Here is a 12,416-nt window from a genome sequence, read left to right as displayed (position 1 = left end):
AAAAATTGGATGTGGTTTCAAAAACAACTTTCAAAGATATTTTTAAAACGCACATACAACAGATAACAAGAATATCACTTCCTACAAAACTGAATAACGTAGACATCTGCATGAAATTCATTACTTTTTCACATCGTGTAAAACGCGCCAAAGAAAAAGTAACTGATATTTCATATTATTATTTCGACGTATTTTATCTAAGGACATCCAAACTCAAAGCAGTTTGAACTTTTATTATAATCTAATCGTTTCGACGTCATCAATATAATCTTTTAACATTCCAGAAACAAACCGTCGCGCTCTCCGTTTTCCCGCGCACTGTATATGAAGCGCGAGTTGAAACGACGATCGTCATTGGTCAAGTTTGAACTGTTTGGAGTTTGGTAGATCAGTTTACGTAACGTCGGCGAGTGGACGAGTCGCGGTCGCGGTCGATATATATTTCTGCGTCTTTTTCGTTGGATCTGGACTGATTTCGCGTGCGGATGAATGTTGTAAACGTTAAATCTGTTATTCTGTTATTCTGTTCGTTGATAATTGTTTGATAGTCCATCCATTGGACCATTGGAATGCAATCGCGATCAAGTGTGTCTCTCAGAAGCGTTTTTCTTACGGAAAAGTACTGGAAGATAGTAATTAATTTACTTATTTGGACTATTAAAAGCATTGTTGTTCGGCACGAATTGTTTTCAGTGTTAAATTATCCAATGATTTTTAATACAAATGATTGGGTCATTTGTGTTTCGCACATTTCTTTTTTTTTTTTCGAAAAACTAGGAACATCAAGTAATCAATTATAACATTTATACATTTACAATTTTTTTAAATACATAATCTTGTAATATTTTCTAAAAAATTCTTTGTTTAATATTATTTTCTAAAAATGTTAAAATATTTGTAAGAATCACTTAGTAATTCTTGAATATTTGTTGAAGGGAAAATTACTCTGGGACACGAATGACTCATCGTATGTAGTAAAAGCTCGGAAAATCATTGTGTATATTATAGACTAAATTTTTGTAAGACAGGTGGGTCAATGTACGCACTTCACTTCGTTCGGCTGGCGTTCGTTTGAGACGAATTCAAGTTTTCAACGCGAATGTTTCGCCGTATTTCACCGGCATACGCTCAAATACTAGGAAAGCACCTCTATTCAACGCCACGCGTCAAGAAGAATCTAATATATTGTAAGCATTGTCCATCGACGAATTAATCAAGACAGTAAGATCTCGTTTGCCTGCAAAGGGTTGCGAACGTTATTATTACGCCGCGTCGCCATGTTTACTTACGGCGGGTTATCTCTCGGAACTTTCGCTGCTGTGACGTACCGTTTCCCCGAATTTTCGTTGTTTTCGACGACGCGTCATTTCTCGGAATTTTCATGATCGAGCAGACAGTGAGTACGCAATAAACCGGGAGTATCAAATCTGTTCGTTTATGACCATTGTAGTGCACGTATCAGGCCATGTGGATGTGAGATATGATATTAACGTTTTTCGATATGAATTTCTCGCCGAGTGTCCCGAATGCGTGTCTATAATATCCGGTATCGGGATTCACAGAAGTTAAAACGAACATCAAGAGATCATCCTGAGATTAATCGAGAGATGGTAGTGCGGCAATTTTTCCGTTTGATCTTTGGAAATCCTGGCGAAAATATAAATCGGAGCGTAAATCGAATGTAAGGGGACAAAAGTGACAAAACCGTCGAGAAGAATTTAATATATTGTAAGCATTGCCCATCGAAAAATTAATCAAGACAGATCTCGTTTGCCTGCAAGGGTTTGCGGACGTTATTATTACGCCGCATCGCGCCGCCATGTTTACTTATGGCGCATCATTTCTCAGAACTTTCGCTGCCGTGACGCGCCGTTTCCCCGAATTTTCATTGTTTTTGACGACGCGTCATTTCTTGGAATTTTCACGGTCGAGCAGACAGTAAGTACGCAATAAACCGAGAGTATCAAATCTGTTCGTTTGCATCCATTGTACGTATCAGATCGTGCGAACGTGAGGTGTGATATTAACGTTTTTCGATATGAACTTCTCGCCGAGTGTTCCGAATGCGTGTCTATAATATCCGGTACCGGGATTCACAGAATTCAAAACGAGCATCAAGAGATCATTCTGAGATTAATCGAGAGACGGCAGTGCGGCAATTTTTCCATTTGGTCTTTGGAAATCCTGCCGAAAATATAAATCGGAGCGTAAATCGAATGTGAGAGGACAAAAGTGACAAAAGCGTAAAGTCTCATCTACAATAATCGCATAAGCTGTGTCTCATAATATTATCTCATAATATTATGAGAATTTTGTAGGAGTATTATTTCTAGTAATAGAATAATATTAGTTATTAGTAGATGAATTCTTACAGTCGCAAAAAGTTGAAGTTGGCTTAATTCCATTATATATATATGGCTTTCCGTTGATAAGAGTTTTTGCATTGAGAGAAAAAGGACAAATATTGCAAAACAAATGTTACTTCAAACTATAGAAATCAAAGCATTAAGATCTAGCTAGATCGTTTAAGCTAGACCTTTAATTTTATTATAGTGTTATGTTATTTGTGTTATCATATGGTCCTATAATATATTATATTGCAAATGTTACTTATTTGCTTTCTTCAAAAATTAATTATAACGACGAAATACACATTTTTGAAATATTTCTTATTTATTGTAAAAAAAGTCAATAAAATAGATGCGCTTGCTAGAAATAAAATTTTATTTTGCCATATAAAATAAAGATTTACTTTTGTAAAAATATATTTCTCACAAATAAATTTTTGAATATCTTTTCCTCGGTATGCGACTGCAACTAGAAACATACAACTAGAAACAGTACTTCTGTAATATTTTTATACAACATGCGACACAGCTTGTGCGACTATTTTAGACTATTTGAGACTTAAAGTCTGCAATAAGATTTTAAGGTGTAAAATTTAAACTTTTAGCATTAAAGGAGGATTTTAAAATCGTCTGTGTTTAACGTTTATTTTTCAAATAAATATTCTTTTAACTGCCTATATACATTAAAAAAATTGTTTTCTACAATTAGAGTATAAATGATAATGTATTCCAAATCGACTTCATATCAAAAATGAAAATAGTTGGAAAATTAATTTTTTATCGGCTTCTGGCATCGTAACAATACTTTATTAAAAGTTTTATACTTTGTACATAAAGCAATCTTGGTTCGGACTAAGGATTACATGAACAATCAATATTGAATTGTTAAAATTAAGCTTAGATACTTAATATGAAAGATTAGTTAGTTAGAAAATTTGTATGTATGTATGTACGCGATATTGATGTAGTAGTGTAGATATAGTAATGTGTCATTGACGTAAATCGTAAATATAGATTAAATTAAATCGGCAAAATAGGCTTTAGGATCCCCTTAATCCGTAAGAAATTAATCAATCATAGTTGATTATTCTCCTCACGTTCGACTGTAATCGATCAATTTCTTACAGTTTAAGATTTCAAGCTTGTTTTATGTCTTAGAATCTCATTGTAGACGTAACTTAAACATCCAGAAGGCAATTAAGACTGTAAAACATAAATTAAAATAGGCGTTTATTCTTGTTTTACGTTTTCGTTTGTTTCAATTTTCGTCTTTTAGAAGTTTCGTTTATGCTTCTGTCTCTCCTCTTACATTCAACTTGCGCTCCAATTTTTATTTTCATCAAGGAAAGTACTCAAGTAGAACATAAAAATCATAATAATATTATAAGAACATCATTATGATCTTATTTATCACTTATATAAGTTCATTTTTAAGTGACGTCATATATATATGATATCATTATTTTATTATTACTTTGTGTTCTACCTATTTACGTTCCAAGCAGAATACAGATCATCATAAAATCAAAATAATTATTAAATGTCTCCAAAATAATTATTAAAATCATTTTAAATTAATCATGATTTATTTTAATCTTTAAGTAGGATCATTAAGTAGGCATCTAAAATAAATTTTATTTTTATATCTTAACAATATGCATAGAATTATAAATTTACATTATTTCTATTTTTATGAGATAGAGACGTAATTAACTTTAAAACTTCTGGGCATTCTTTCTTTTTATTTTCCTCTTCCAGAATAAGGTTTTTAATTATGTGTAGAATATTTTTTGTAACCATCTACCCACTTAAAGTGGGTAAAAATTAATAAGTCATTTTGATATTAACGTAATTTTTCTGCTTGGGATTATTTCACAATACTTTATGAAAATTTTGCATTGTTTCTGTATCTTGTCGAGATTTAAAATTGTATGTAAATTACTGAACGGATCGCGAAGTGTTATTTTTTTGTATTCGTAATTCTGTCGATTCTGTCCGTCGTCCGTTAGAAGACTTGATTTTGTGTGTGTGCGTGTATATCTCGTTCGTATCAATAAAATGTGACGAAAAACATTGAGGAGCGTCGAAGATTAGTGAAGAATATCGAGGAACAGCGAATAGTACCAAGAAACATCGAGAAGCATCAAGGAGCTTTGAAGAATATCCAGGAACATCAAGGAGCACCGAAGAATACCTAGAATCTAGATATTGAGGTAAGGCAAAGCGTACAATTTGTTGTCGGATTACGTCTGCGCGAGTTCTTACATTTATCCCGTGACGTAAGAGAAATAAAATATTTCCTTGTGCATTTCGTGTATCTCTCTCTTGCAGCTGATGTAAATGACAAAGAAAATGTTCTAAATCGTTGTGAGAAAACTCAAACACGACAGTGCAATTTCAGTGGTTATTTTTCAAACGCACGAATTTTCTTACGATTTTTTCGAATATTATAGTTCGAATACCGTAATCAACAATGTTCATTGATCTCGGCGTTGCACGCATGCACGCTCTTGCAGGTATTCCTGACTATTTCGGTAAATGCACTGATGACAAACACACGAGTAGCATATCTGTTTTTTTTTCTGCCTACAAGAATCAGGATGAAAAAGAAAGGATGCGTTTTCGAATGATTCGAAAAGCTGCGCCCTAAAGCTGTCGAAAGCGACTAAATCTAAGCATTGTAGCAATCTTAGTCTTATTCTCGATAATCATATTTAAAACACATAATTAATTTCGTCTAAACGTACTTGATAAATCTGCGTGAATACCATCTGAACCTTTAACATTCATAAAGGTAGAAATCTGTTAATATATGGTAATATACGGCTTGTTCGAGCGAAGAATGCGTATGCCTGGCGGAAAACGCTAATTTAGAGAATCCTCCATGTTGTATATAATCGCATGTTATATTAAGATATAGTGCCTTTGTTGGAAAATATCTTTAACCTAAATTATCATTTATCATTTATCTAATGTATTTTCAAAAGATTTATACACTTAGAAAAACGTCTGAAAATGAACAAATCAGAAGATTCTGATTACATTAGCTAGATTCCGGTTATCTTAACTAGAAATTTCTAGTAAATTTAAAGGGATACTAGAATCTGTAATATTGACATAATGCGCATTTCATACATTCTTTGTGTTTTTCCTTATAAAAGAATAAAATATTCCTTTATAGAATAAAAGAAAAAAACGCAAATAGTTGTGGGAAAATAGTATGAAAAATAAAAAAAATTCTAAATTATAGTTTCCTATTACCACGTAGGTTATTTCTTTATAAATGTAAATAATTTCAAGTATATATCTAAATAAAAAGTAGTTTTCCTACATTTGAATAATTTATAAAAATATAAGGGGTAAAAATATATGGGATCTTCAAATTATGAATTTAAAGCTTATAAAAGAAGTGAATGGAAAAATATGATCTAAATGTACATAGCATTCATGTGATATAGAATTAGCAGAGCAAGAAATGAACGTAATGTTTTATTTAATGTATATAATGCTTTATTTGTAAGTAATATTTTATTTGTAATTAAGTATATTTTTTTCGACATCAATCAAATTCGTTGCTCCAGCAATCCCTTAACCAAAAAATTTTGATTCGTCCATTTCCAACCAAAGTTCCAATTAATTCAACCAAACATTTTTTAGTACAAGCTCAAAGAGAGTGATTTTTTTATAATTATATATTTAAAAAAATATTCAATATACATAAAATTAAAAAAAAATAGAAATATAGTTTTACGAGCATATATAAAGAGTGAATCCCAAATTTCCAGATTTTTTTTCATGATTTATTACATGAATTGAGTATGTTACTTCATGTTTATTAAACCAACACGGAGGATCATGGAGTCAATTTGTCACGCTGTTAGAATTATAAATGACGTTTCGTGTCAGACATGCGCGAATTGCGCTTGAACAAGTTTTATATTCTATATAGACTTTTATTGGTCCAACTGCAAAAATCTCTCGCGAGAGATATACAGTGGTCCATAACAAAGTTCTAGTCTGTAGATCAAGTAATATTTACACGGCCGATCGAAGATGATTGGCTTGATATATCCAGGCGAATCCGTGGATTATTTATCTCAAGTGATGCAATGAAGTCGAAACCTGGGCAAGTTTGCAGAGCTAACCTTTTCAACTTTTAACTGAGGCGTTTCCAAAACTCGTTTCAGGAAATAGCAATACTCTTAATAGTTGGCGTTTGCGCGATAAATAAAAAATTGGAAATAATTGTACGTACTCTATTAATTTTTAGCGAGAGAAATCCGTGAAATTATCCAAACCAAGTTTCGACTTAAGTTTTCACTCACGGATTTACGCCGATTGATAAAGAATTCTTAATTCGGTAAGTACTTTATCAAAACATCCAATATACCTAAAACTGCGCTAAAATGCTAGATTCATCCTGTGTTGATCCACGCGCTTTACAATCGCTTCTATGTCTCGAAGCTCGCATTAATATCTAGAAGCCGTGCGAGTTCCGCTTCCGCCCGTTCGCTGTCTCGAGAAAAAAAGAGGATGAATTCTGGAAACACGAGTGATCTCCTCCCTCCCCTAAAGGCTTACAATATGCAATGATTATAATAAAGAGAGATTTATCGGTTTATCATTAATCTTACACTGGATCAATTGTTATTGGCTTTTGAGATGAGATTATATATCAGTACGATAGCACCAGTACAATATCGTTAAAAATAGAGAACTATTGCTATATAAAATGTACTTATATCTACATAGAGAAATTTTAGAAAAATTAATATACTGTTTTTTGCAAGAATCTGCGGGATTTATATTTTATTCATTGTATCGTTCTTGATTGCTGCAACATTGCTTAATATCATATATTTATTTTTAACATGCTCGTATAATTATATGTCATTTTTATATCAAATATTTGTTGATTTATATATAGCAATCCGTATTATTATTGTTACAATAATTATTGTAGCTTCTATTATTAACAGTCTTGCTTATTAAAATTGTAACTCCAATTAGTAGAACTAATTCATATGCAAAAGATCCCGCATGTTTCCTGAATTACACATATTTTATCAACGCAATACATCTATTCAATTAAACGCACACATACTAACAATTTGTAGTGAACAATTTCGTATATACTATAAATTTCCTAAAAATTAATTTTATTTATAAAATTCATTAATTGTGTCGTATTATAAATTTATTTTATTACGGATATATGTAGGATCTATCAAACCTTTGACGTTCTGCAGTATTAAAGTGAGAATCTAACGACGAATCTTTTTTACATGTTAAAAATTTCAATCACTCGTGTTCCCAGATGCCTAATTTCGCGACCGATGCTGATTCTTCGCGAAAACAGATATGACTTTCGTAAAAATCCTCGGAGGCGATATGAGCATACGGGCTGCTCACACGGCGATTCTCTACGATTGATTGTACGAAAGCTTTTCTCTTCAGACAGAAATCGGTTGCGGTGTCGCGTTAGACATTTGCTTTTTTTCCCCATTATGTGCGAAACCGACGGACGGAGGTGTTCGTAAGCTCGCGATTGATCGATGTAATTATACACCCGGCCGATTCGTATCTGTCGTATCCGGTTGCGATAATTAGGAGGATCGATAGGATAGACCGATAACACGCCGCGCCGTATCGAAATGAATCGGCGATACATCGGTAACCGATCGAATTAACGCTAAATGCGATGGCCGGGTGCTGGGGTTTTAGAGCTAACAGATTAAATTATTTTAACATGCGACAGGTCTCGGTAGCATTCGAAATTCTGCGTATTAATGACGCCCGGGGGGAAAAAAATAAATAAATTGAAATTCGTAGTGTTAATAATTTCGGGACGGCGAATTTGGTTGCCAACGATACGTGAAACGTGGATTCTCTCAATTAGTTATAGCATTTTTTTTTAACGAAAAATTGTAATTCCCTTTACAACTGTAGATACGTTTCTCTAAATAATACTGTCTAAATAATACTGTCTGATCCTATCTATTAATATTTACAGTGACGTTAATATCATTAATAACGGCATGAATAATAAACGAATAACATCTCTTTTCAATGACAATGAAATATAAAATTTGCAATTTGTTAACAATTTCTTTAATATCCGTTACATTTATCTTGTAAGTGATTTTTTTATTAAGTAACCAAATGAAAATTGTCTTTTTTTAATTTTTACGTTTTCGCAAGTGTTTTGTGAAATTCTGGCGTACATGAAAGAACACCCCCGCGATTGCGTCGAAGAAAACGAAGTGGCGTACACCGTAACGCGCATTTCTGCTAGTGATTGTACGAGTGCTGCTGTATGGCCTAAAGGGATCATATACAACGTGCTAATAAATTTAAGTTGCTCTCGAGTCGCATCGACAAGTCCTACGATCGATATCAGCCGATAGTAACCAGTGCCGTCAATGATATTCAGAGTTCTTATATATTTCAATTATTAAATATTACATTAACCTTACGGGCGAAAAATTATAAATAAATGAATATGCAAATGAACGTAAATCAGCATTGGAGCATACCTTTTTCTTTTTTATATTTTTATATTTTTTTTATATATATAAAAGTCTCGTTAATATATATAATTACGTATATCTGTATGTCTGTTCGCGTCTTTATAAAAATCTCTCGCGCTCTTTTAGATTTTGTACAAATGTCAGGCAATTACATAACGCGAACGTTTGCTTTCAGCGATATGTTCGTTAACTGTGGATCCATACAAACATCTCGCAAGTTACTATTCGAATATTGAGTAGCTTTACGCGGACCGCGCGATGCGTAATATTCAATGCACGAATACGATTCAATGGAATAATTGCGACATTCGTGTAGCATATTTTTCGAGATTCTCTTCTGCCTGCTGTTCGAGTATTCAAACTAGTCACAGGACCGCCGACTATCGATTGGAAAACAGCATGCATACCAACGTCATACGTATCATAGCATTGGAACGTACGAGCAGCGTGTTATCGGATATTCACGGCACTGGCACTTGAACCTATAAATTGCGAACAATTGCTTTTTTACTAGCTACAATACAGTCTTGTTCTTAAACTTTATCTGATAGGTAATTCGAGGAAATTTTACAGCTGCTAGGAGAGCGATAGGAATTTCGTTCATCCTTGTTAAAACTCTCACGTCTGGTAAGATACCCATCGGAGTTCTAAATCACGTGATAATAACGAATAAAATCGAAAAAGACAGAGAATGAAACAAAATTAGTATAATAAATTCTCTGTAACTGTTACGACGCCAATATATGATCATCGAATTCTCGTGAAACTATCGTTTCGTATAACTTTCGTAAAAAAGGGGAAAAAAGAACTTAAATCTCTTTCAAAATTGCGAAAATTGCGATCACAGAAATGGAGTATCTTTAAGATGGCATGCTGTTCGCATAAAATATTCTGATATTATCTCGACAGTTGCTGAGAAATAATTCCAAGTCGAAATAGAATAATAATATAACACTAATATAACACAATAAATGTAAACTCATAAAGAAAGGCTATATTATACATATTTTATGAATTGCTAAATTTTTTGATAGTTCTTTAAGGACTCTGATAACTTTTTGGTATTATGGTTACCTCCGATTAATATCGTACAAGACGCGATTGATAAAATCTCATATCTTCATTCCTTCTAAAGTTTAGAAAGCTACGATAACTTCTATTACACTCTTCTGTCTGAAGTTCTAAAATCACGCAAACTCGAAGTAAGTTTTTGCTACAGATCAAAAACTTTATCTTGCTACTATCTCGTTATATATTATGGATCAATCGAGTCGGATTTTTATCTCGCAGTTCTCTTTCTCCTGAAATTACCTAATTCTCCAGAAACACGTTCGAAAGTAAGTTCCCACACAATTCTCGACTATTTCTGTTCTATCAGACTTTTCTTTTATCGATGCGATCTTCGTAACTGTATCTGAAGCGACCACGATAATGCGAAACGACATGCTTTTCAAGAAAAAAAGGAGACATCATTATAGTTCATTACATCGACGTACAATATTTACATATAGCAGTCTTTGCATACGATCAGTGAAAATGCGCAGTAGAATTGTGCCGCGTTGTGTTTTATCGGGATAAAATGGTTGAGCTACGTGATGTGATCTTTTTCGCGAATACTTAATGCTCTCGAATACTCGACTTTTGTCAGCTTTTCTTAAAGACCGCCGATTAAGCACATTCGGATAAGATTGCTGGTCCGTGAAACCCCTACTGAAAGATAAAATTTAGGAAGTTACAAGTATCGATAAAGACTAGTATAATCGAGGAATAAACGAAAGATGGATTTCACTGAAAAAAAGAGTATTATAATAGCTATCAAATGCTGCGTGAAATAATTTCAATTAAGTATTCGGTTAATATAACCAAAAATAATTTTCTTTCATATTTAGTACATATTATCAAACATAATAATATAATTAACCATTGTATATAGTACTTACTAAATAGTTGAAACAGTCTTATTTTTGATTATATTAACCGAATATTTGATTGGAATTATTTCACTTACAATATAATTGATTACCAAACTCGTTACCAAACTCTTTTTTTCAATGAAATAAAAATACGATTATATGAAATTTGTATAATACCATAAAAATTAAACGCAATCATTCATATAAATAGAATTGGAACAGCTTTTTCTTGAATAAGATTTGTTATAATTTATTTTTTTATCGTATTTCTTGCCTCATATGACATTATTTCAATTATAATAGCTTTTCCTTTGTGTAAAGGTTACGTTATGTTAACAGAGAAATGCGACAATTTAAAATTTCAATGTACGATTATAAATTAGCATAAATTTTAACATCTTATAAAATAAATTCGTGAATATTAGAAACAGATAATTCTTACTTTGTATAAAATATTGAAAGAAAGATGTTGCAAATTGAAATGTAATAAATGAACAAAAGATCGAAGACGTAAATCAGACGTTTTGTTGCAGAATGTCTTTTTGTCATCAAAATTGATTTCTAGGATTAAAATCGATTATAACTGCAGGAGCTTTTTAATAAATCATTCGCTTACGATACATTTCAGCACATGACGTAGCTCATTCACTTTAACTGATTTGCACGTTAGTTTGATAACGCTAAAAGCTGCGATCTCACGCACTTTTTCACACACGCCTGTCTTGTACACAGTTTTCGTTATAAGTGTGCACAATCAGATCGTGTTTGTGTGAAGCTATTAAATTATACTTATAGTATATACAAAAGCAAAGAGATATGCAAGAGAACATTATTTTTTGTTCAGCTGTTCCCTGCGTTTTTCTCTTTCTTTTTTTTTTCTTACGCTTTTATTCTCGGCTTCTAAGCGTGCTTATCCCCGAGTCTGCGTATGCATCGTGTACATCGTGTAGGATAATAAGAGAAAGATAGAAAGAGAGAAACGGTCAATGTGTGTAGGTGTCAATTTATTAACTCGTTATACCGGCGTCTTTGGCAGTTTCCTGCGCGTCGGCGACGAGGGCGCTTTCTCCGTTTCGGTTTCTGCAAAAATATATTAAAATGCATCGTGTCAATGGTCGCGTTCAGCAGACTCAACTCTTGCGGAGCGGATCTATGAGTGTTCATTGCTATATTGGTATTCTTCTAAGTCATCCAATAGCTGTGAGCGCTCACAGATCCGTAACAATTGAATACGCTGAACGCAATCAATGACGCATGTTGCTTCCGTAACACTATTTTTCCGTAGTGAATATGATAACATCTCTGTAGTCGGCCTTTCTCGCCACACGAGAATAAACAGGCTCGAAATTATTTAGTTATTCATAAGCTTTTGAATGTAAGTTTTGACTTTGCAGGCAAAAATTTAATTTTTTTTTGTGGCAATTGAGTGAGAAATTGAATTCTTGTGCACGGTAATCAAAATTTTTCACTAAATAGTTTATAATTGTGATTCATACTTTTTATTCTCATGTAGTAGAAGGACCAAGTGTACAGAGGTTAAACTACGATAATAATAGTTAAGAATTATTCTTTTGCTTCGCATAAATAAGACGCGCAATTTTTTTTATTAGCAGATTATTTCTAAA

At 32.8% G+C, this 12,416-nt stretch overlaps 1 protein-coding gene across 1 annotated transcript in view; it reads right to left on the bottom strand.

The window, feature by feature from the left end:
- The window catches only part of LOC108690500 (regulating synaptic membrane exocytosis protein 1), a 124,697-nt gene that overhangs the window by 20,670 nt on the left and 91,611 nt on the right, over positions 1 to 12,416 (bottom strand). Inside the window, exon 14 of the mRNA XM_018197814.1 lies at positions 11,813 to 11,871. Coding sequence (XP_018053303.1) covers positions 11,813 to 11,871 — 59 coding nt within the window. The remainder of the gene's footprint in view (positions 1 to 11,812; positions 11,872 to 12,416) is intronic.

The sequence above is a fragment of the Atta colombica genome, unplaced genomic scaffold (genome assembly GCF_001594045.1).
Source record: "Atta colombica isolate Treedump-2 unplaced genomic scaffold, Acol1.0 scaffold33, whole genome shotgun sequence".
Taxonomy (NCBI): Eukaryota; Metazoa; Arthropoda; class Insecta; order Hymenoptera; family Formicidae; genus Atta; species Atta colombica.
Note: the sequence above shows the minus strand (reverse complement) of the source record. Positions and strands in the feature narration are given on the sequence as shown.